General features: G+C 48.5%; 1 protein-coding gene across 4 annotated transcripts; it reads left to right on the top strand.

Annotated features, from left to right (window-relative positions):
- Positions 1 to 2,935: 2,935 nt before the first annotated feature.
- SLC4A9 (solute carrier family 4 member 9) lies at positions 2,936 to 24,448 on the top strand. 4 transcript variants are annotated; one of them, XM_044780596.2, is made up of 22 exons: positions 2,936 to 3,373; positions 3,722 to 3,882; positions 4,156 to 4,269; positions 4,692 to 4,747; positions 4,899 to 5,056; positions 5,331 to 5,418; positions 5,791 to 5,945; positions 6,170 to 6,286; positions 6,459 to 6,633; positions 6,805 to 6,938; positions 7,111 to 7,373; positions 8,268 to 8,326; positions 8,539 to 8,727; positions 8,866 to 8,979; positions 10,224 to 10,385; positions 10,530 to 10,708; positions 11,683 to 11,755; positions 12,856 to 12,924; positions 13,182 to 13,355; positions 13,960 to 14,115; positions 14,500 to 14,603; positions 15,651 to 16,639. In XM_044780596.2, exons 1-21 carry the CDS (start codon positions 3,156 to 3,158, stop codon positions 14,551 to 14,553), a joined length of 2,868 nt encoding a protein of 955 aa, XP_044636531.1. In that variant the 5' UTR covers positions 2,936 to 3,155; the 3' UTR covers positions 14,554 to 14,603; positions 15,651 to 16,639. The 4 variants fall into 4 exon arrangements, with proteins under 4 accessions (XP_044636531.1, XP_044636533.1, XP_014685150.1 ...); XM_044780598.2 differs by lacking the exon at positions 15,651 to 16,639 and adding an exon at positions 24,320 to 24,448 and having other exon boundaries at positions 3,033 to 3,373; XM_014829664.3 differs by having other exon boundaries at positions 3,033 to 3,373; positions 14,014 to 14,115; positions 15,651 to 16,272.
- The last annotated feature ends 20 nt before the right edge of the window (positions 24,449 to 24,468 follow it).

The following is a 24,468-nucleotide window of genomic DNA, read 5'->3' as shown; positions in this document are numbered from 1 at the left end:
AAATACTTAAATTTATTGAGTGCTCACTACACTCTAGGCATTATTACCATAAGCACTTTACATATATTATCTCATTGAATTCTGACAACAGTCCTCTGAGGAAGATAGCATTTTCACCTCCATTTCATAGATGAGAAAACCAAGGCTTACGGAGGATGAGCAATTGCCCAGCTTGTTGTAAGTGAATCTATATACATGATAAAATGTCATAAAACTTTACAGACACATACACGCACACACAAATGAGTACATGTAGGAACTGGTGAAATCTGAATAAGGCCTGTAGTCCAGTTAACAGTATTGCACATGTCATTTTCCTGGTTTTGATATTGATTTGAATATTGTCATGTAAGATGTTACCATTGGGGGAAGCTGGATGAAAAAAAACAGCCAAAGATCTTTCTGTACTTTTCCTGCAACTTCTTTCATATTTCTTCTATAATTAGATTCACATAAACAGTTTTTTTTAATTTTTTTTTTTTTTTTTTGAGGAAGATTAGCCCTGAGCCAACTACTGCCAATCCTCCTCTTTTTGCTGAGGAAGCCTGGTCCTGAGCTAACATCTGTGCCCATCTTCCTCTACTTTGTATGTGGGCCCCTACCATAGTATGGCATGCCAAGCGGTGCCATGTTTGCACCCAGGATCCAAACCAGTGAACCCTGGGCCACCAAAGTGGAATGTACACACTTAACCGCTGCACCACCGGGCCGGCCCAAAAACTTTTAATTTTTGAAAAGTTTTTATTTAACTTATTTTTTTAAAACTATTTATTTAAGGCCCAGGGCTGCTCACCCACACAGCACAACTCCACCAGGTCCTGTCTGGGAGACTGCTGGGACCCACAAGAGACCTGTGGTTCCTACTCATGTCCCTCACCAACCTGCCCAGCTCAGGGCACTCAGGGCCCAGATGGTGGCAGTGGGACATGGGGAGAGTGGAGGCATAGTGGCTCTAGTGCAGGCAGCCTTGAGAGCCAGGGTAACTGGGGCCACAAAGAGGGCAAGGGTAGACCCCCTGAACTTTGGCAGGAGTGGGGGTGGGAAAGGAAGAGGTGTGTGTGAGGGGTTATTCCATGCTCTTGTCCCCCTCAGGCTCCCTTGAGTCACTTTCCCCCGAGGTTGGGGCACATTCTTGAAGTGGATGGTCACAGGGATTCCCAGCCTCTCAGGCCCTAGGCCAGTTTCTATTCCTCCTGGAACTGAAACCAACTCCCCCCCTCAGACAGCACCCAGTTCCCGACTGGTAATAATATAGTGACTTGCTCCTCTAATTCCTGCCCTTGGGATCTCCTTGGACTTGGGTGAGTCTCTCTTAAGTCCAGACCTGGGGTTGGTGGGTAGGGCCAGCCTGAGTCCCCGTTTCTCAGGGAGGAGATGGGTCCCAGGTATCTAGTTGAGGGTTTGACCCACATTCAGATAGCCTGATTGGCCCTCTCCCTCCATTCCTGTTGTGCTCCCCCAACACCCTATCTCGCCGGGCCAGTCCGCGATGGGCCAGAGCAAAGCAGAGGATCAAGGACCCCTCCTTGCGACATCTCGCCATCTCTGCGCCCTGGAGGGTCAGCGGGGGAAACAAACCCCACCGCTCGGTCCACGGGGAGCAACGCCCTCGTGTGGCCTGCAGGAGAAGTGCAGCTCATTTCCCAGCCCCTCCCTTTCTATGCGCTCGTTGACAAGTATTTATTGAGTGCCATTAGGTGCTCTAGGGGCAGCGGTGAAGAATATAGATAAAATACTTGCTCCGTGGACGGTACATTCCAGTGTGTGTGTGTGTGTGTGTGTGGAGGGGCAGACAATAAATGATAAACAATTAAATAAATGAGGCAGTTACTAGTAGTGATAACTGCTAGGAAGAAAATAGAGAAATGTGATGGAAAGTGGCCCAAGTGGACACTTAGGACTGAATGGGAAAGGAAGGTTTCCTTGAGTAGGTAACGTCTGAGATGAGACCTAGGTGACAGTCACGTGAAGATCTGGGGGGAAAGATTTCCTTGCAAAGAGAACAGCTTAAGACCCTCAGGCAGAAACAGGCTTTGCTTTACAGATCAAGGAAAGAAGTGAGCAAGGAGAGAAGGGTTGAGATGTGGTCAGGGAGGCCAGCTTTGGCCAGGCTATAGATCTTCTAGGCCATGACAGTTTGACTTTTCTTCTAGGAGTAATGGGAATGTATTGGGTGAGTTTTGAGCAAAAGAGTAATGTGGCTCGACTGCCTTTTTAAAGGACCCCTATGGCTGCTGTGTGGAGAAAGGACTTTGGGCAACGAAGGAAGAGTGGAAGCAGGGAGATTATTGCAAGAGATTATAAAGCTATTGACATGATTTAGGTGAGAAATTATGGTGGCCTGGATCAGGGTAGTGGTGTTGGAGGTGGGGCAATGTGGTTGGATGCTAACTATATTTTGAAGGTAGAGCCAACAGGACTTGCTAACAGACCACATTCTCCTTTGCTCATTTAGCTCTAGGAACTCCTTCACACACACCCTTGATGGCTCCTCCATCCTCGCTGGGGGCTGAATTAGAGGATACAGCTGAATTGGGGAGTTTCCAAATGATGTTGGCAAAGGAATTTAAGACTCAGGCATTGTGTTCTCCATGAACTGCCTCCCCTTTCCATCATTAGCCCATCTAATGGTCAGAGCCTCTGACACTGTCTCTCTTATCCTGCCTGGTTTCTTTAGACCTAGTTGTTTATCAGGTCTCTGTTTGTCCAAATGGATGCCCTTAGGGTGTGATGGTGATACCCCAAACAGTCCTGGCTGTTTGGTGTTTGTATTTGATACAGAGTAGGGGGCAGCATAATCTGGGGGAGTTAGTCCTCAGACCCAGGCCAGCAGCTTACTCCTGTTTATTTACACAAAACACAGTGGGATCAGACCTGATCCCACAGGAAATGCACACAACACTTTTGCCCCAGGTTGAGCATTTCTGGAGAGCCTGGGAAAGTTCAGGCTGGCCTTACAAACACTCTCAGGCCAGCAAGGGGTGGGGAAAGCAGGCAGGGGAGGAGGTGAGCCGGTTCGCTCTGGAGTCAGCACTGTTTGTGTTGTTCTGCATGGGGGCCAGGGGGTGCATTATAAATGCAGCCTGTCAGAGGGCCCTTGGCCTCAGAACCTAGGACTAAACTGGCCCCCAAGAGGCTGTGCAAGCCTCACCAAGATGAAGCTACCAGGCCAGGAGGAGTTTGACATCTCCAGTACTTGTGAAAATGTGGCCACAGGAGAGCCAGAGAGTGGCCCTGGCTCTGGTCTCAGCCCTGATGGCCCCTCAGACACAGACAGCAGGGAACTAGGGGTACCCAAGGACCCTGTGCTCTTCATTCAGCTGAACGAGCTGATGGGCTGGCCCCAGGCACTGGAGTGGAGAGAGACAGGCAGGTAAGTGGGAGTCAGGTCAATTTTATGGGGTCCTGCCTCTTCCCCAGCTGGGGCCTCCTCCATGACCCCTGCTCCTTCTGTGGGGGGTAGTCTCACTTCCAATCAGGAGTCCCTCCCTGTGGTCCCCATTTCATGCCCTCATCCTCCATGATGCTCAGCCTTCTCTGCAGTCTAATTTTGAGTTCTCCAAGATCCCAGATGAGGGGTGACTGCCCGGGGAGGAGCACACTCTGCACCACTAGGCCCAGGACTCCCCCATTGCCCTACTTTCCCTGGCTCTCCTGTGTCCCCACTCCTGTACCTAGGAGAGATGCCCCCAATAACACTGTCTACCCCTCTCCACCACAGGTGGGTGCTGTTTGAGGAGAAGCTGGAGGTGGGTGCAGGCCGGTGGAGTGCCCCCCACGTGCCCACCCTGGCACTGCCCAGCCTCCAGAAGCTCCGCAGTCTATTGGCCGAGGGCCTTGTCCTGCTGGATTGTCCAGCTCGGAGCCTCCTGGAGCTCGTGGGTATGCTGGGACTCTTTGCAGGGAGGGCCTGGGCAGCCATGCCATTTCCCTAAGATTTTCCCCCAAAGTCTTGGAATTTTCCAGAGCCCACCCCACCCCACCCTAGAGATTATCCACTCCTGTCACAGGGGGGAGATGGAGAAGCAGAGTGGAGGAGCAAGTTCGTGGTCCCTGTGTTCTCTGAGACTCCCAGAAGGAAAGGGACCTGGGTGGAAGGGAAAGGGGAGGAGTTTGGGGACAGGAACGGGTTAGAACCCCACCTCTGTTTTCCAGAGCAGGTGACCAGAGTGGAGTTGCTGAGCCCAGAGCTGAGAGGGCAGCTGCAGGCCTTGTTGCTGCAGAGACCCCAGCACCTCATCTGGACCACAAGAACCAGGCCCTGTTGCTGTGAGAGACCCCTCCCTGGGCCCCCAAACTCTTGGGTGGGAGAGTACCAGATCTCCCCTGCACCTTCCTGGACCAGGATTGGCTTAGCCTCAGCTCAGACCTCAACTGGGACTCATGGGCAGGGGAAGCAGAGGTAATGGTGAGAGGAGAAGAACAGAGGGGTAGAATCCTAACAGCCGGAGCTCTGCCTGGAGGCACTGCACCAGGAGCTTTACACACAGCATCTCATTCAAACTTCACAACCACCCTGTGAGGTAGCACCACAATTATCCCCATTTTAGTGATGAGAAAATTGAGGTTTAGAGTGGGGAAGGGTGTGCTCCAGTTTTCACAGCTTTTCAGTGGCAATGCTGGTCAAGGAGCCCTGGTGGATCCACCCCCAAAGTCTCTGCTCTTAATCACTGCATAATCCTGTTTTGAAGGGTCTGCCCGCCCAAGAGAGGCTTCTCATGATGAGGAAGCCCCCATGAAGGAACAGGTTTGTGGTCCTTCCTTGGGCAGGGCTGGGAGGGGGGTCAGGGATTAACAGAGGCCCACCCCTTACTGAACTCTTCCTCAGTCAATATCCTGCCAACATACCCCTCCCCAAATAACCTCTCATCCTCTGTGTCTCCTTGAACCCCATCCAGCATCAGAACCCCCTGAGACACAAGCTGCCTCCAGGGGCTGAGGCAGCGGCTGTGCTGGCGGGAGAACTGGGCTCCCTGACACAGCCACTGGGGGTCTTTGTGCGACTGCAGGATCCGGTAGTGCTGGGGCCTCTTACTGAGGTGCCCCTCCCCAGCAGGTGAGGCTGCTGAGTGGGAGTCAGGGATCCTGGAGCCCAGAAGAGGATCTTTACTGGGGAGGAGATTGGTTGGTCTCTGGTCCAGTTCTCTGGGAGTGTGTGGGAAATGGTGCTCAGGAGTCTGGAGAGGGCAGTAGTGGTCAGGGCTGCACAGTAGGTGTGCACATGAGTGTGTGTGTGTATGTGTGTAGGGCCTGGTAGGGAGGTCAGGTGTCAGGGCTGCCTCATGGGATAACAGCCCCTGACTCTCTCTGGGGCCTGGTTCCTTCCTCAGATTTTTCTGCCTCCTCCTTGGTCCCCCCACACTGGGAAGGGGCTACCATGAGATGGGCCGGGCAGTGGCCGTCCTCCTCAGTGACCGGGTGAGCTGGGCAGGCATGGGTGTGTGCGTGTGTGTGTGCACATACGTGCAAAAAACATACACAGGCTCGTGTCAGTGAGTGTGTGTATGTGGACTCCATATGTGTGACAACACAGCAATGAGGCAGAGTGTGGTTTTGTGACTGTGAGCATGAGGACTGAAGTTTCCTTGCTACCGCTGTAGCCCCCTTACCTAGTACAGTGCTGGCACACAGTAGGCACACAGTACATACTCACTGAATGCATGCGTTGATGAATGAATGCTTGAATGACTTGTCTGTCTATATGACTTGTGTGTCTCTAGTTTTGAGACTGTGAAAATGCATTAAGGGTCCAGATCTGCATTTACTGCCCCTCTGTGCCCCAATCCCCAGCAATTCCAGTGGTCAGTTCGTCGGGCCAGCAACCTTCATGACCTTCTGGCAGCCCTGGATGCCTTCCTAGAGGAGGTGACAGTGCTCCCTCCAGGTCGGTGGGACCCGACAGCCCGGATTCCCCCGCCTAAATGTCTGCCCTCTCAGCACAAAAGGTATCTGAGGCTCATCAACTCACATAGATCCTTCCCCACAGGGCTTGGGTCCAATTCCACTGTTGAGGAGGGGAGGGGATCTCAGGAAAGGGGTAGAGATTTATCTTTGGGTTTGGAGTCCGCCGGCAGAGACGTGAACAGCCGCCAGGGGGCAGGCCACGAACTCCAGCGGCGAGTTGCGCGCTGGTTGGAGGTCCTCAGCCAACCTGGGTTCCCCTTCTCAGGCTCGCCTCGCAGCTGCGGGAGTTCAAAGGCTCCTCTGCGCGGCGTCGGGCCCCGGCTGAGGACAGGCACAGCCACCGACCGCACCCGCCCAGCCCGGAGCTGCGGCGGACAGGCAGGTGAGGCGAGCTGGGTGGGAGCGGGGGTAGGGGTCCTGGCAGCGGGGAGGAGTCACAGGGGCACCGAGGTGTATGGTCACTGTGGGAGGGACTCACCTGGCCACAGGGAAGGTTGCAGGAATAGGGGTGTGGGGTGTGGGAACCTGGATCACTGACGACCCACGGGCGGGAGGCTGTTTGGGGGCTTTGTCCAGGATGTGCGCCGGAAGGCCTCGTGGTACCCCAGCGACTTCTTGGACGCCCTGCACCCCCAGTGCTTCTCGGCCGTGCTCTACATTTATCTGGCCACAGTCACTAACGCCATCACTTTCGGAGGTCTGCTGGGGGAAGCCACCAACGGTGCTCAGGTGGGTGGGGAGGCCTGAGGAGGGCAGGCACAAGCTTTGGTATTCTGCCAGCCATGCTCTTTGGCCTTCCCTGGGACTATGGGTGGGCTGAGGAGGCTCCCTGGAAGCTTAGGTTGCTGTGCTGACAACACCAGCGTCCTGTGCTGAGATGGGTCCCTTGTCGGCTGTTAGGGGGTGCTGGAAAGTTTCCTGGGCACAGCAGTGGCTGGAGCTGCCTTCTGCCTGATGGCAGGCCAGCCCCTCACCATCCTCAGCAGCACGGGGCCAGTGCTGGTCTTTGAACGCCTGCTCTTCTCTTTCAGCAGGTAGGAGAACTCCCCCACCTTAGCAGACCCTCATAGCCTCACCCTCAGCCTGGTCCTGGCTAGGTCCATAGGGGAGGGTGGGAACTGTCTCTTTGGCTCCAGGGGCACCTAACCTGGGTTAAGTGGGGAGCAGAAGAGCCCTGCCAAACGCTGCCTGTCTTTCACCCCGCAGAGACTACAGCCTGGACTACTTGCCCTTCCGCCTGTGGGTGGGCATCTGGGTAGCCATCTTTTGTCTGGCACTGGTGGCCACAGAGGCGAGTGTACTGGTCCGCTACTTTACCCGCTTCACCGAGGAAGGCTTCTGTGCCCTCATCAGCCTCATCTTCATCTATGATGCTGTGGGCAAAATGCTGAGCTTGACCCGTGCCTATCCCATCCAGAGGCCTGGCTCTCCTACCTATGGCTGCTTCTGCCAGTTCCCAGACCCGCAAGGTGGGTGAGAGAAATAGGGAGCTTGGCAAGATAAGGAAGGATAAAGGAGAGGTAGGGGTTGTCCCTTTGCTGTGGTCCTCTGGTTAAATTCAGCAAAATGCTGAGTACTTACTCACTGGATAACCAGCAGCACTCTTCCCCACTCTGGTTCTGAATTGAGAAGTCAACAGAGCAGGCCCAATATCATCCTTATTTCTGACAATGCTGACGGAAGAACATGGTTATATCTATAGGTAAACGAGCTTCCTAATGATGAAACCAGAATTAGACAGACTTACCACCCAGTCACAGCTGCACTGGTCAGGGACTGTCTTGCCCCAGAAGAGCAGAGCTAAATGCACGCACGGTGTAGGCAGCTTTCTCCAGAGAGAGGGGAGAGGAAGGCGCAGAGCTGGGCATGCCCAGCTTCTTCTCCCAAATTTACCAAAATGAAATAAATCGCTTCTCTTCCCCTGGGTCTAAGTGACTGACTGGGTAGAGAGAAGCTAGGAGTATTACACTTGTACATATTCCTCCACATGGAAGGAAACACCCAGGATTGGGGAAGAGGTGTCCTCTCAAAGGTGCTGGACTGTGCTAGGCATGAAGCAGTTCTGGCCCTACTGGAAATTCACAGATTTGTGTGCTCATCCATTGAGCAAACATTTGCTGGGCATCTGCTCCGGCCTGGCCTGTGCTGGACACCAGCATCCAGATAGGTAGGGAATTTGAAGGGACGAGGGTGTGAGGCAATGTCCTGAGGAACACAGACTTAGCAGTGATTGGAGTCGGCAGACAGATGAGTTGGAACTAAGAACTCTCTGGTTCAGCTGGGCCCATGAGATTAGGCTCCTGAGGGGCTGGAGAAGGTTCCTAGAGGAGGAGCATACACCCAAATTCTTCTTTGCTTCCCAGGAAATGAGTCTCAGTGGACAAGGACAAAGCCAAAAGACAGAGATGACATCTTAAGTGTGGTGAGGGCCTATTCCTGGGAGGGTCTGGGAAAGAAAGGATGGACGCCAAAGAAGTCAGTGGTTCCTGGCTCTTCCCATCCCACAGGCTAGGGAAACCCTCAGATGTCACTGAGATGTCTGGCTGGAGACCTCATGTCCTGGGCCCTTGGTGTCTCAGAGGACGCCATATTCCGCCACCTATAACCCACCCCTGACCCAACCCCTCCATACAGGACCTAGGTCTGGTCAATGCATCCTTGCTGCCCCCACCTGAGTGTGCCCAGCAGGGAGGCCGCCCTCGTGGCCCTGGCTGTCATACAGTCCCAGACATCGCCTTCTTCTCCGTCCTCCTCTTCCTTACCTCCTTCCTCTTTGCCATGGCCCTCAAGCATGTAAAGTCCAGCCGCTTCTTCCCCTCTGTGGTGAGTGTTACCTCTCTTTCTGTCAGAGAGGACTGGCTCTTGGGACCCTGTCTGTGAATGGGAAAGGGTACAGAAGGAGGGGGATGGCTGAACCTGACTGGAGGATGGAACCTGACTGAGTGTTCACTGTGTCGCCAGATGCGCAAGATGCTCAGCGACTTCTCCTCAGTCCTGGCCATCCTGCTGGGCTGTGGGCTTGATGCCTTCCTGGGCCTAGCCACGCCAAAGCTCATGGTTCCCAGAGAGTTCAAGGTGAGAGCTGGGAGTATAGCACAGAGGCAAAAGCAGGGCCAGCAGACAGGACCCTGGAGGAGGAAAGTGCATAGATCCTATACTTCTCTTCCTTTAAACTTCAGTATCCTCACTCATAAAATAGAAGTAGTAATAATAATGGCCTCACAGAGTTGTTGTGAGGATTAATGAGGTGCTGCGCCAGACACATAGTTAGCACAGAGTACTCAGTAGCTATTATTAGAGGTAAGGAGTTAATAGGATGGGTTCTGGTCAGCCAGCCCTGGGTTTGAGTTCCGGTTCTGCCACTTCCTAGCTGTGTGACCTTAGGCAAGTCAACCCATATTTCTGAACCTCAATTTATTCATTTATAGAATAGAAATAATAAATAACAATAGTTCCTACCCCATAGGTTGTTTTGAGGTTGACAGAAGATCATGGTGTAAAACATTTACCACAGTGCTGGGACTGGCACATCCCAAGACCTCAAAAAACATTAGCTATTGTTGTCATACATTCTCCCTACCCTTGGCATGGCCCCACCCACTCCACCATTCCCCACTCTCTTCTTTGTACCCCTGGTTGCCTGCTCTGATCTGGTAAAGCTGGAGCCCCCTCTCCAGGGCATGACAGTACATAGGGCAAGGCTTAGCACTGACTTAGCACCTAGACTTGGCCCATGCCTTTGGAGACCTCCCCTCTTGTTTCCCCCAGGATAAGAGATAGAGAGCAGGGGGACTCCAACTGGGGCAGGCTCAGGGGCTTGGAATCTAGATAGTGACTGGGGTCCCCTCCTCCACACAGACGCTTGTAATCAGAGCAGACGCAGACACACCCAGCCCTGTCCCTGCACCAGATCAAGGCAGGTCTGAGCCTGAGTTGCCCCACCCTGGATGGTGGTGGTGGGGTACCCAGGGAGGAGGGCTCTGTGCACCAATAAGTATGGGCAGGCCTCATCCACCACCTCCTCCTCTTGCAGGGAGGGAGGGACCCTGGAACCAAAGTCCCTGGCTCCAGCCCAACCCCCCAGGCTGGTACCCCTCCTTTTCCCCTCTTTTAAAGCACTGGGATGCTTTGAATCAGCTATGCATACACACACATTGCTCCCACTTAGCTCCCACCTAGCATCCAGGGTCTTAGAGTGGAAGGCAGGAGTAATAGGGGGCTGGATAGGGGGTTTGTAGAAGAATGCCAAGGCTAGGGTATGCAGGTATGGTGCTCTAGGGAGACCCTTTTCAACCCATCCATGGAACACCCTCCCCCAGCCCACACTCCCTGGGCGTGGCTGGTTGGTGTCACCTTTTGGAGCCAACCCCTGGTGGCTGAGCGTGGCAGCCGCCCTGCCTGCCCTGCTGCTATCAATCCTCATCTTCATGGACCAGCAGATCACAGCAGTCATCCTCAACCGTGCCAAATATAGATTGCAGGTAAGGCCTGCTGGGTAAGACCTAGGCCCCTAAACCAAGGGGCAGAAGCTCCAGGTTGGGTCTGGGCTCCCCTCTCTCACCCCAGAGGACATAGGGCCCAGGCCTGGGCTACCTTCATCCTCATTGCCCCACTACTACCTGCAGAAGGGAGCTGGCTTCCACCTGGACCTCTTCTGTGTGGCTGTGCTGATGCTGCTCACATCAGCGCTTGGGCTGCCCTGGTATGTCTCAGCCACTGTCATCTCCCTGGCTCACATGGACAGTCTTCGGAGAGAGAGCAGAGCTTGTGCCCCAGGGGAGCCCCCCAGCTTCCTGGGCATCAGGTGAGGCCAGTATTCAGAAGGCTGGAGTGAGAGGTGGGGTAGGGGGTACCAGGCAGAGTTATTTGGGCAGCAGAGTTATTCTAAACTGGTGACTCCACTGGGCTCTCTCGCTTCCCCATGAGCACTGCAGTGGGGTGAATGGGTGGGTTCTGGGCTCTGAGATGGGTGTGTCAAAACTTCTCCTCTCCTTCCTCAACTATGGGACTGGGAGGGCCCTCAAGAGGAGCAACATAGATGTAAGGGCGGAGGCAGCCAGGGCTGAGCGAGGGTGAGGTGCCACCTAATAATCCCTGCTCACTGTAGGAGCACCTCATTGATGTTACAAAGTAACCATCATGAAAACAATTTTGTAACTTTCAGAAACATAACCTAACCCTTGAAAGTTTGCAAAATAAACTTTGTTAAGTTGTGAAGTGAAAGTTTTTATGGCAGTGTAAAAATTGCTAATTTTCCATCAAAATGAAAAATTTAAGGGGCCGACCCTGTAGCGAGTGGTTAAATTCCCACACTCTGCTTCTGTGGCCCAGGGTTTTGCCAGTTTGGATCCTGGGCACTGACATGACACCACTCATCAGGCCATGCTGAGGTGGCATCCCACATAGCACAACCAGTAGGACCTACAATTAGGATATACAACTATGTACTGGGGGGGCTTTGGGGAGAAGAAAAAAAAATGATTGGGAACAGATGTTAGCTCAGGTGCCAATCCAAAATAAAATAAAATAAAATATTTAAAAAGAGCAACTATGAGCTTGAGCTGATAGAGAGGCCTGGGACCCCCATATTGAAGTGCCTCTCCCCCTCCTCTCCACCAATTTTTCACACCAAGCTAAGGCCCCCTCCCTGCCCTTGACTACTAGGGGATCCCTCTACTTCCCTCCTGTCAGAGTCAGTAGTGGGGTCTGGCCAGCATCGCCAGCCTGGGCCCCCAGGGGCTCTCCCAGACCCTGGCTAACTCCTCCCTCTCCCCACAGGGAGCAGAGGCTGACAGGCCTGGTGGTGTTCATCCTCACAGGCATCTCCATCTTCCTGGCACCTGTACTCAAGGTAACTTTGTTAGACGGCTGGCGTCAGGGGCAGGGCGGTAATAGTAATAAACATGGCAAGAACTGACATTGACTGAACACTTACTGTGTGCCAGGCCCCATGCTGTTTTCTCCATATGTGGTCTCATTTAATATTCACATTAACCCTGAGAGGCATATGTACCTTACAAATGAGGAAGCTGAAGGCTAAAGAGGTTAAGTAGTTTACAAGAGACCAGCAAGAGAGCTAGCTTCTCAGATCTGAGAACCCAGACTCTTACCCAATGGGTTTTATACCCAGTGGAGCAGGGCGTAGGCCTGCCACTATCCCCTAGGGGCCAAGTGCTACCCTTCTCCTAGCCTCCCAACAAGCCTTAGACTAAGAGTGTGGTCATCACACCCCAGAAAAACTTTGATGCAGAACTCTTCACTTCTCCCTCAACAGATGTTTAGAGAACACCTGCTGTGTGAAAGACTCTGCTGGGCCCCTGGGAGAAGGTGGGGACAGGAGTATTGAAAAGGAATCTGGAACCAAGCCCCTGTCAGCAACACACACACACGAACAAAAATTAACAAGTCATAGCAGAAAGATTCAACAAGCCAAGACAGCAGAGCAGTCAAAGAGGGTGTGGAGAATGGCACACCAGAGTCACTGGCAGGACGACAAGAGGTTAGGGGAGGGAAAGGTCACGGAGGCTGGGTGAGAGTGGAGTAGTTGAAAGAGCCAGATGGACCAGATCAGCCACTTACTAACTAGGTGACTCTCATTCAGAAGATATTTACTGAGCATAAACCATATGCCAAGCACAGTTCCAGGGACTGGGGATATAGTGGTGATTGAAAGAGATTATCCACCCCTTGCAGTCTGGTGAGAGGAGACAGATAAACAGATACTTAGTTTTTCTGAAATCCAATTTCTGCATCTTTAAAATGGAGACAATTATAGAATTTACCTCATTTGATTGATGTGGAGATTCAATAAGATCAGGCATGCAAAGTGGGAAAGGAATGGAAAGACCTGGGTAGGCTTAGATGCTGGATGCTTGAGACTGGGGTTGGAGCTTATGGGGGACAGCTGGCAGAGGTGAACTCCTTCGCCAGCTCTCCACTTCTTTCTACCAGTTCATCCCAATGCCTGTGCTTTATGGGATCTTCCTGTACATGGGGGTGGCAGCGATTAGCAGCATACAGGTGAGCCCATTAAAATCACCAAGCAACCCCACTCCTCCCCCTTTACTTTCCTGCTTGTACCTCCTGCCTACACTTGTCAGTTCCCCTCTATCCTCTTTCCCTGCCTCTCCTGGGCACAGGGACTCTGCTGCCATGCTCTGGATACAGGAGGCACCAAGGGAGTCTTCTGACCACACCCCAGGCTGAGCTTGGATAGCTAACAGTGACAGCCTCCAGGCTCCCTGAGTACCCTGCTTTCCTTCTCTTGTTCCCCCCAGTTCACGAAGAGGGTGCAGCTACTATTGATGCCAGCAAAATACCAGCCAGACCTCCTGCTCTTGCAGCATGTGCCTCTGAACAGGATCCACCTCTTCACAGGCATCCAGCTTGCCTGCCTGGGTCTGCTTTGGATAATCAAGTCTACTCCTGCAGCCATCATCTTCCCTCTCATGGTGATTCAGGGTTGTGTGGCGTCCTGGGAGACTCTGAGCCAGGGAGGGTGGCCAAGGCATCTACAAGAGGAAGACTCTCTCCTCTCTCACTTGCCCTGGCTTTGCTTGGTTGGGAATCCTAAGACAGAGAAAGATAGACAAAGAGGGATGCTTACAGATGGGCTTGTCCTGGGATACCTGATTCAACTCCTTTCCCAACCTCTTTGGGCTGATCAACCACATGTAGTGATAGAAAGCCGTGAAAACTGAGGCCCTGGGAGAGGCAATGCTAGCACTTTTGTTACTCAGTGAAGTAATAACATGGGTGGCTTCTGGCCTTGTTCTTATTCGCTGAGGAAGTTAAGAGCCATAGGCTTTGCAATAGGACAAATCTGGTTACCACATCCCAGCTGTGTGACCTCTCAGAAGTTACTAAACTCTCAGGGCCTCAGTTTCCTTCTCTGTACAGTGGGAATAATTATTATATCTACCTCCTAGGAATGTGTTAGATTCAGTGAAACGATACACAATGCCTCATACACAGGAAGGGCTCAATAAATGTTACTGTTGTTAATGTTCCTGCTGCTGTTGCTGACAGCTTGGGGCTTTGTTTCTGTCCCTGCAGTTGCTGGGCCTCGTGGGGGTCCGAACGGCAATGGAATGGGTCTTCTCACCACAGGAACTCCTCTGGCTGGATGAGCTGATGCCGGAGAAGGAGAGGAACATCTCTGAGAAGGGGCTGGAGCCAGAGTACTCATTCAGTGGAAGTGACAGTGAAGATGTGAGCTACTTGAGGGGCCCTCTCAGGAGAAGGGGGCGGGGATGGAGAGCGTGCTCTTGTCCAGGAGTTGTCCCTAAGGTCTAATATCTCCATTAAGCCTGAAGATCTGATCAACACAGTCACTCCCCTCAGCTCCATATTGACATGGGCACACTGAAGGAGCGAGGGAAATCTTTCTTCATAGGGCAGGGGCCCTGGTTTATGAGCCCATGGGGGTGGAAAGGGCTGGGGACACAGCTCTAATGGGCTGTCTGTCTCAACTTTGATCTTGGTCTCCACGTGGGTTTATATTCTTTCACTCTCTGGGTCCCTTTCTCTCTCCTGTCTGTCTCTGTCTCTGTCTTTCTGTCTATTCCCAAATCATCTTGGGATCTCTGTTCACAGTCGGAGCTGATGTATCAGCCGAAGTCTCCGGAAATCAACATCTCTGTGAATTAGCTGGAGTAGAAGGAGTCTGGGAGTGGAGACTCCAGGAACCACAGCATGAGGTGAGGGTGTGAGGGAAGTGCCCCAGGTGTTGAGGCTGGGGAGGTAGGGGTTCAGACCTTGGAAGCCTCCGATGTGTTGACCAGCCCTGTTTTCTCTTTATGCTCAAGTCCCATGCTTGAGTCACTCAGGACCTCCAGAGTTGGGGAGGGGATTTCAAGGTGTCTCCAGGGGGAAGAAGGAAACAAGCGAGAGTACCTGGGCTTGGCTCCCTGAGGCACTGAAGTCTGGCCGGTAGAGGGAGCTCAAGCTCACACCAAACTGGATGTGGAAATGGGAGGTGGGGAAGGGAGGTGTGTGATGACCAAAGAATGGAAGGAGGAGGGAGGAGAAGGGAGGGTGAAGCTCCTTGCTGCTTTCTTTTGCTTTGGAGGCTCCTCCCCTAGGCTGCTGAGAACCGCACTCCAGACAGGAGGAGGGATTCTCTGTCACTTGCCCTCTGCCATTCCTTCAGTTTATTCATCTATTTATCAAAACATTTTCTGAGTACATATGGAGTATCTGGGTAGTAGAGATACAGTGGTAGGACAATCATAGTCCCTGACCTCAGGAAGTTAAAATTCCAGTGGGAAAGACAAACAGGCCACTGTTAGAGTGAGATAGTGCTGGCTCACAGAAGCACATGCTGTGGGAGCAGAGAGGCTTCTTGGAAGGGTGGTAAAGGTGGCATGGTGGGAGTTAGGAAAAGCTTCCAAGAGGTAGTGATCCATAATTTGAAATCTGAAGAATGAATGGAAGCTAGCCAGGACAAGATGGATGGAAAATGTTCTAGGCAGAGAGTGCAGCATGTGCAAAACCCTGGGATTTTTCCCCATTGATAAGATGAACTCTCTTTTGGGCCACAGAACACCCTCCTCTCCATGCTTCTCCAAGCCCAAGAGCCAAGGGCCCCCACCACTTGCCATGGAAAATTCTAGGGGCTAGAGGGAGAAAGGGCAATTCAGAACAGGATCTCCAGGGCTTTCCTTATCCCCTGCTACTCCTTTGCTCTGTTATTTGCCCTACTGTGTCCCTGAGCACTTGCTCTGACCCCATGTGTCTTCTTTCAGTTCACAGGTGTTTACTCAGGAAGTCAGGACATTGCTGGCCTTTGGCTTAATTGTCAGATGCTCAGTCAGCTGGGAACCTGAAACAACGGGGCAGGACTGGAAGGCAGCTGGCTAAGACCTCAATCACCCTCCTGAGCTTGGGGTGGAGAGTGGCAGGGAACAAGCAGATCTGCTTGTGGTTAGGAAAGGCTGGTAAGCCAGAGGGACTGACCAGGCCCCATTCACTCTCTACCCTGTTAAAGGGACCTGAGGCCAGAAGCCCTTCCCATTTTGAACTTTCTGTCCTCACAAATTCTCTTTTACAGAATGGGGGGGGGGGGGGGGCGAGTACATCAGGGAACTCTTTTTGGCTTGCAAAAGGGGGAAAAAGTCCCTCTTTCCAGAATAAGTATTCCTCTATTTGAAACAGTTTTTTACACATATAAAAATAATCTTTATTGCATTTTTGACCACAAAAGTAAATTAGGTTACTGCAAAATATTGAAACACTACAGAAATGTATAATGTTGAAATGAAAACCATTCCAGAGATAAACAGTGTACACATTTTAGAATATATTGTTCAGATTTATTTCAATGGACACATTAATATTTTTATTAAAATGGGATTACACTGTTAGTTCTACAACATGCTTGTCACTTAATGTACATTGGATATTTTCCTCATATCAGTATATACATATTTACCTCATTCTTTTTGTCATTTGCATAGAATAAATAACCTTATAAATTGAAAAAGACATCATATATACTAAAGAGTATATAAAATGTCTTCTGGGGCTGGCCCTGTGGCCGAGTGGTTAGGTTCACGCCCTCTGCTTTGGCAGCCCAGGGTTTTGCTGGTTCGGATCCTGGGTGCGGACATGGCACGACTCATCAGGCCATGCTGAGGCGGTGTCCCACATGCCACAACTAGAAGGACCCACAACTAAAAATACACAACTATGTACTGGGGGGGCTTTAGGGAGAAAGAGAAAAAATAAAATCTTTAAAATAAATAAAGAAAATGTCATCTTCAAGTGCAAGAATTTCTCCAGAGTATATACCTAGGAGTGGAATTAAAGAGTGGAAATAAAGAGTAACAATGAAAAGAATACCTGCATATCCAACACTCAGGTTAAAAAATAGGATATTTCTAGTACCTCAGAAGCCCCTCTGGATATTCCTTCCAGATTACACCCCCAATTCCAGGCAAACCTGATCTAAATTTTATGGTAATTATTTTCTTGATTTTCTTTATTATTTATTTATTTGAGGAAGATTTGCCCTGAGCTATCATTTGTTGCCAATCTTCCTCTTTTTTTTTGCTTGAGGAAGATTAGCCCTGAGCTAACATCTGTGCCAGTCTTCCTCTATTTTGTCTGTGGGTCACCGCCACAGCATGGCTGATGAGTAGTGTAGGTCCATGCTTGGGATCCGAACCCATGAACCTGGGCCCCCAAAGTGGAGAGCCCCAAACATAACCATTACGCTATGGGGCTGGCCCCTCTTTATCATTTTGACACCTATTTATGTATCCTTGTGTATTTATTAGTTTCCCTATTTTTGAGTGTTATATAAATAGAATCATAGTGTATGCATTCTTCTGTGACTGCTTCTCTCACTCAACATTCTTTTGAGAATCAATCATGTGGGTGCATGCAGCTAGAGTTTTTCACTTTTATGGCTGTGTAACACTCCATTGTATGACTCTACCACAGTTCAATTACCAATTTTTTCTGTTGACTCAGAGAATTCACTAGTGAAGCCACCTGGACTTGGTGCTTGCTTTGTGGAAAGATTAAGTTGGTTCAGAGTCTTTAATGATTATAGGATTTTTTTTGTTTAAATTAAAGACTATTTTTTAGAGCAGTTTTAGGTTCAAGTTATAGGATTTTCAGGTTATTTCTTCTTTAGCCAGTTTTGATGAATTGTATTTTTCTAGGTATCTATTCATTTTAACTGTTTTCATATTTATTGGCATAAAGTTATTATAACTTTTTATCTGTTTAATCTACGTAGCACATTTAGCTATAGTTCCCTTATCTTTTTTTTTTTTTTTTTTTGGTGAGGAAGATTGGCCCTAAGCTAACATCTGTTGCCAATCATCCTCTTTTTTTTCCTGCTTGAGGAAGATTGTTGCTGAGCTAACAACTATGCCAATCTTCCTCTATTTTATATGTGGGATGTCGCCACAGCATGGCTTGTTGAGCAGTGTGTAGGTCCATGCCCAGGATCGGAACTCGTGAACCTCAGGCCACCAACATGGAGTATGCAAACTTAACTTCTATGCCACCAGGCTGGCCCCAGTTCCCTTATAATTTTTAATATTATTGTGTATTCTCTCTCTCTTTTTTTTTTTGTGAGGAAGATTAGCCCTGAGCTAACATCTGCTGCCAATCCTCCTCCGTTGCTGAGGAAGACTGGCCCTGAGCTAATGTCCGTGCCCATCTTCCTCTACTTTATATGTGGGATGCCTACCACAGCATGGCTGGCCAAGTGGTGCCAAGTCTGCACCGGGGATCCGAACCGGTGAGCCCTGGGCCGCTGAAGTGGAACATGCAAACTTAACTGCTGCGCCACCAGGCAGGCCTCTGGATGATGCCTTTTAGAATCAAGTAGAGATGAGAAATAGGCAGCTGGACACACAAATCTGAAGTTCAGGGGGGAAGTCTGAGTCAGAGATAAAAATTTGTAAGTTTACTAATGTATAAATTATATTTGAAACAGACTAGATAAGATTGCCAAGGGAGTGGATATAGTAGAGAAGACATCGAGGGCCAGATCTTGGAATACTCCACTGTTAAGAGGTAGGAGGTTGAGGAGCATCCAGGAAAAGAGGAGCCTGAGAAGTAGCCAGTGATATGGAAGCAAAAACAGGAGAGCATGGTGTCATTCTTGAAGTAAAGAAAATGTTTCAATGAGAAGTGTTTCAGGTTACAGTTTGTTTGGGGGTCATTCTAACTGATTACTTTTGTGCCAGTTCATCTATGAATTTTAAAGTTAAAAATTATATTTAACCTAGCATTTTCATTGTTGTAGCTGGGAAGGCTGTTTGGAAGTTTTAATCCATACAATGCCAGACATGGAAATTCTCATGGCTCTTTTTAATGCTGTAAAGAAGGATCCTAACATTATCTAAGTATCTACTGATTGAGAGAAATATATACCAAAAGTATCATTTAAATTTAGATAATTGTATATTTTTCTCATTTCAACAGCATCTACATACTGTTGAAAACATTTTCATTTCGATGTACTTGTTTAAACATTCAACAAATACTTATTGAACATCAACAATGTCCTATCAGATAAGGTTTCTGACTTCGTGGAGTTTACATTATAGTGAAGGAGAGAAGTAACAAACAAAATATAAGATCATCTCAGATAATGGCAAGTACTCTGAAGAAAATCAAACAGGGTAATATGATAGGGATTGGGAGAAGACATTACTTAACAAGGATGTTCAGGGAAGACCTCTCTGAGGAGGTGACCTTTAAGCTGAGACATGAGTGACGAGGAACCAGCCAAATTATCGTCTGCCTGCAGTCAAGGCGTGATAAACATACACATGAATTTAAGTTCTCTACAGTCCCCAGATTGGGAACCACTGTTATAAGGGAAGGATTTTGAGGTCAGTACTGGCTTCAGACTTAGACCTAGCTTTCTCAGTCTAGGGCATAGGAGCCTGAGACATTCTTTTCCTGGCTCTAACCCATAGGCTTCAGTTTTCTGTCAGTAAAATGGGGCCAAGAGCCAGGATTCTAGGGTGCTGCAAGGCTTAATTGATGCCTATAACATTCTTTAAGATCTTTAGATGAAAGACCCGGGGCTGTATGGAGGGTTATTAGAGCCTCCCAAGCCCAAGGGAGAATCTCTCCATATCAGTAACCTAGATCCTCTCCTCTCCAGTCTGTAGCTATGGGACAATGGTTCTCAAACTGCTGTGGTTATTAGAATCAAAGGTTGTTATGATGTGACTTCCTGGGCTCTCTGCCTGAGGTTCTGATTCTCCCTGAGGTTCTGGATTCTTGTCTTCTTAGTTCTGTGTTCTTCTGTCCTCTTGTCCAGTGCCTCATGCTTCACAACACTCTAGATTTTTGTCTTTGCAAATGAACCTGAGCGCACACTTTATCTATCTATCTATCTATCTATCTATCTATCTATCTATCTATCTATCTACTAAGGTCAGAGATATCTTTGGTCATTTTTCCTGAAAGCCATCCAGAGCAGAGATTGTGGGAGGCAAGAATGTGTCTGTATCTACTTCTCAAATGTAGACAGATGTTAGGAGGAGGATTTTGGGGGAAACTTTGAATAAAAGGAGGGAGGAATTGATGACTGGTGCAAAATGGAAGAAGAAAGTGAGCACAAGGAAAGTAATCCTGGTTTGAGGACCAGTTTACTGTTTCTCACATCTTCTCTGTGCTGTATCCCACTTATAGGAGTTGTTCAGAGCTTAATTGATCAATTCATTCCTTCATTCATCCATTCATTCAACAAATATGTGTTAAATATCTATTATATGCCATGCAGTGTTCTATGTGTAGGAATTCACTGTTAAATAAGACAAGATCTCTGCTCTCTTGGAGTTTCCATTCTAGTAGGGGAAGACAGAAAATAAATAAATATAACCATATATACCTAAGGCTATTTCAGACAGTGATAAATGCAAGAATACAAGCTAATGTCATAAAGAGGGAGGGTTTGGTGGATGACTACTTTAGACTTGGGTTTAGTGAGGTCCTCTCTGAGAAGATAAAATTTGAGCAGAGACATGAATGGCAAAAAGAAGTCAGCCTAGGAATAAGGAGGAGGCAGTGGAGGGGAAGCATTTTTGGCAGGGGGAATATCAGTGCAATGGCCCTCAGGCAGGATGGGCTTCAGAATGTTTGAGAAACAGAGAAGGCCCATATAGCTAGAGTGGAGGAATGAGAGGGAGAACATTGCAAGATGAGGTTGGAGAGGATGAGGATTAGGGTTGTAGGCTACCATAATGGATACCTCAGAAAAGGCAGTGTGGGTGAGGCCTTGTTTCTTGGGGTAAGAATAGTGTGGGCCAAACCAGAATAACCAAAACGATCTTGAAAATGAAGAATCAAGTTGGAGGACTCACATTTTCTGATTTCAAAAGTTACTTCCAAGCTACAGTAATCAAGACAATGTAGTACTAGCATAAGGAAAGACATAGAGAATTGACAGTCCAGAAACAAACCCCCACACTATTGTCAATTAATTTTTGATAAGAGTGTCAAGACAACTCACTAGTGAAAGGACAGACTTTTCAACAAATGGTGCTGGGAAAACTGGATATCTACATGCAAAAGAATGAAGTTGGACCTCTACCTCACATCATATGCAACATTAACACACAACAGATCAAAAACATAAATGTTAAGAGCTAAACCACCTCTTCCTTAGAAGAAAACATAGGTGTAAATCCTCATGACCTTGGATTTTGCAATGGTTTCTTAAATATGATATCAAAAGTACAAACAACAAAATAAACAAATAAATTAGACATCATCAAAATTTAAAACTTTTGGGGCCGGCCTGGTGGTGCAGTGGTTAAATGCGCATGTTCCGCTTCTCGGTGGCCCGGGGTTCGCAGGTTCGGATCCTGGGTGTGGACATGGCACTGCTTGGCATGCTATGCTGTGGTAGGTGTCCCACATACAAAATAGAGGAGGATGGGCACGGATGTTAGCTCAGGGCCAGGCTTCCTCAGCAAAAAGAGGAGGATTGGTAGTAGTTAGCTCAGGGCTAATCTTCCTCAAAAAAAAAAAATTAAAACTTTTGTGCTCCAAATGACACTATCTAGAAAGTGAAAAGACAACCAACAGAATGAGAGAAAACATTTGCAGTCATATATCTGATAAGGGATATGTATCTAGAATATATTAAAAACTCTTACGGGGCTGGCCCTGTGGCTGCTCTGCTTCCATGGCCCAGGGTTTCACCAGTTTGGATCCTGGGTGCGGACATCGCACCGCTCCTCGGGCCATGCTGAGGTGGTGTCCCACATGCCACAACTAGAGGGACTCACAACTAAAAATATGCAACTTGGTACCAGGGGGCTTCGGGGAGAAAAAGGAAAAGTAAAATCTTAAAAAAAACCCCAAAACTCTTACAACTCAATAATAAAAAGACAACCCAATTAAAAAATGGACACGGGATCTAAACAGACATTTATCTAAAGAAGATATATAAATAGCCAATAAGCACATAAAAAGATGCTCGACATCATTAGCCATCAGGGAAATACGAATCAAAACCACAAAATACCATTCACACCCACCAGGATGGCTATAAATAACAAGTATTGGTGAGGATGTAGAGAAATTGGAACACTCATATGTCACTAGTGGGAATGTAAAATGATGCAGCAGCCCTGGAAAACAGTTTGTGTTCCTCAAGAAGTTAAACATAGAATTACCATATGATCCAGCAACTCCAGTTCTAGGTATATACCCCAAAGAATTGAAAGTAGGGACTCAAACAGATACTTGTATACCAATGGTCATAGCAGCATTATTCACAATAGATAAAAGGTGGAAACAACCTAAATGACCCAACAACCCAAACTGCTGCATAGATAAAATATGTTATATCCATACAGTGGAATATTATTCAGCAATAAAATGGAATGAAGCACTGATACACGCTACAACATCGATGAACCTTGAAAACATCATTCTAAGTGAAAGAAGTCACAAAGGGCTGCATACTGTATGATTCCATTTATATCAACTATCCAGAATAGGCAACTCTATATAGACAGAAAGTAGACTAGTGGTTGCCTAGGGCTGGGGACCTGGGGGATTGAGAGATAATGGCTAAAGGGTATAGGATTTCTTTTTAGGGGTGATGGAAATGTTCTAAAATAGATGTGATGGTTGTACAACTCTGTGAATAAAAGCCATTGAATTGTATGCTTTGGGTGAATTGTGTGGTATATGAATTATATTACAACAAAGCTGTTAAAAAAATAAAAAGAATGGTAGGGGCCAGAGCCTGGTATCTAATTAGCAGGGTCACAACAGGGAGGTTGAAACCTCTAGGGCCTCCAAGACCAAAGGAATTACCACTGCTAGGCAAGAACTGGGGAATTCTCCAACACCAACTCCAAGAACCTATCAGCTAAGTGAACCCAAGGGAAGAATCATGGCCTTGGGAGGTTTCTCTGGGTTGTTTTCAGAGACCTGTGTTTGTTCATCTCCCATCAATATATCCATGTCCCAAGGGGATAATGTGTAGTGCTGCAAACTAGAGCTGTGTTCCCTCTCTAGATCCTCTGTTCTTTTCAATGAAAATACATTTATTTTAAGAGTCCTTAGCTCCAGCCTGGACATACCTCCTGTTGATTAATAACCATAGGGTCATAGAGTTGAAAGATGATCTTAGCTGAAAGATGCAGAAACTGAGCATCCTGAGGAGGGTTACCTGCTTGACCGCAAAGCTAGTAAATGGCATAGAGGGGACTCAAGTCATAGTGAAATGTCTTACCCCTAAATTCTCCATCCTAGTGACTATATCCCTAGTGAATCAGCAATAGCCTAAGGAAGGACAGAGCTCAGGCCAGGGGAAGGGATGGATGGTAGGAGAGGGAAAGGAAGAGGGGTAGGTGGATGAGGAGGTAGAGGCGGAGGCATATGGTAAAATGGTAGTTGTCGCTATGTTGGTTTACAATTTTTTCTCTTTCAGCTTGATTTCTTTCCATGTTGCCCTATTCTAATTAACCATGTGGTGCTGTGGTCTAGCATAATTGTTGGTTCTTAAAGGTCACTGAAAAGTTCAGGCCATTTTAAGAAATGGGCCAGAGCAGGAGGAAGGGAATACTAGTATTGCTGCTTCAGGTGATGTCCTTGGATCCTCTTGGTTCCTGCTACTGAGCCTGGGTGGACCAGCTGTGGGCCCTGACAGCTTGTCCTTGCCATCTAACTTCAGGGTTTCTAAATAAACTCCTTGGGGCCAGCCCAGTGGCGCAGTGATTAAGTACGGCACATTCCGCTTCGGTGGCCTGGGGTTTGCTATTTGGGATCCTGGGTGCGGACATGGCACCACTTGGCAAGCCATGCTGTGGTAGGCGTCCCACATATAAAGTGGAGGAAGATGGGCACGGATGTTAGCTCAGGGCCAGTCTTCCTCAGCAAAAAGAGGAGGATTGCCAGCAGATGTTACCTCAGGGCTAATCTTCCTCAAAAAATAAACTCTTTAATGGCTGAGAAGTTTCCTCACTCTTACCTGCCCTTTCCTAGTCTCTTTACCCCCAAGTCTTGCCTGGAGATAGAGGGGGGAGGCAGAGGGTAAGGAATGCCTTTTCCCTTTCATAGATTCACACCAGAGACACCCAGAGCACAGTTCAGACTCTTGCTCCCAACCTTTGACTACTGGGCTAAAGATGAGAGTTGGCTGAGGGGGAAAAGACTGAAAATCTGGCAGAATCTCCATAGGTCATCTCCTCCATTCTTCTGCCTCCATTGAAACTGCTATCTAGTAGTGCAGCAGTTCTGAAAATTTCTGGTCTCAGAACCCCTTTACAATCATAAAAATTATTAAAGACCCGAAGAGCTCTTGTTTATGTATGTGGGCTTTATCTATTGATATTAACTATATCTGAAATTAAAACTAAGGAATTCATTTCATAAACGTGAACATCAGTAACATATTTCTATAAAAAACATTTTTCAGGGGCCGGCCCGTGGCCAAGTGGTTAAGTTCGTGCGCTCTGCTTCAGTGGCCCAGGGTTTTGCCAGTTTGGATCCTGGGCGCGGACATGGCACTGCTCATCAAGCCATGCTGAGGCGGCATCCCCCATGCCACAACTAGAAGGACCACAA

This window comes from Equus asinus, chromosome 9 (assembly GCF_041296235.1).
Source record: "Equus asinus isolate D_3611 breed Donkey chromosome 9, EquAss-T2T_v2, whole genome shotgun sequence".
Taxonomy (NCBI): domain Eukaryota; kingdom Metazoa; phylum Chordata; class Mammalia; order Perissodactyla; family Equidae; genus Equus; species Equus asinus.
Note: the sequence above shows the minus strand (reverse complement) of the source record. Positions and strands in the feature narration are given on the sequence as shown.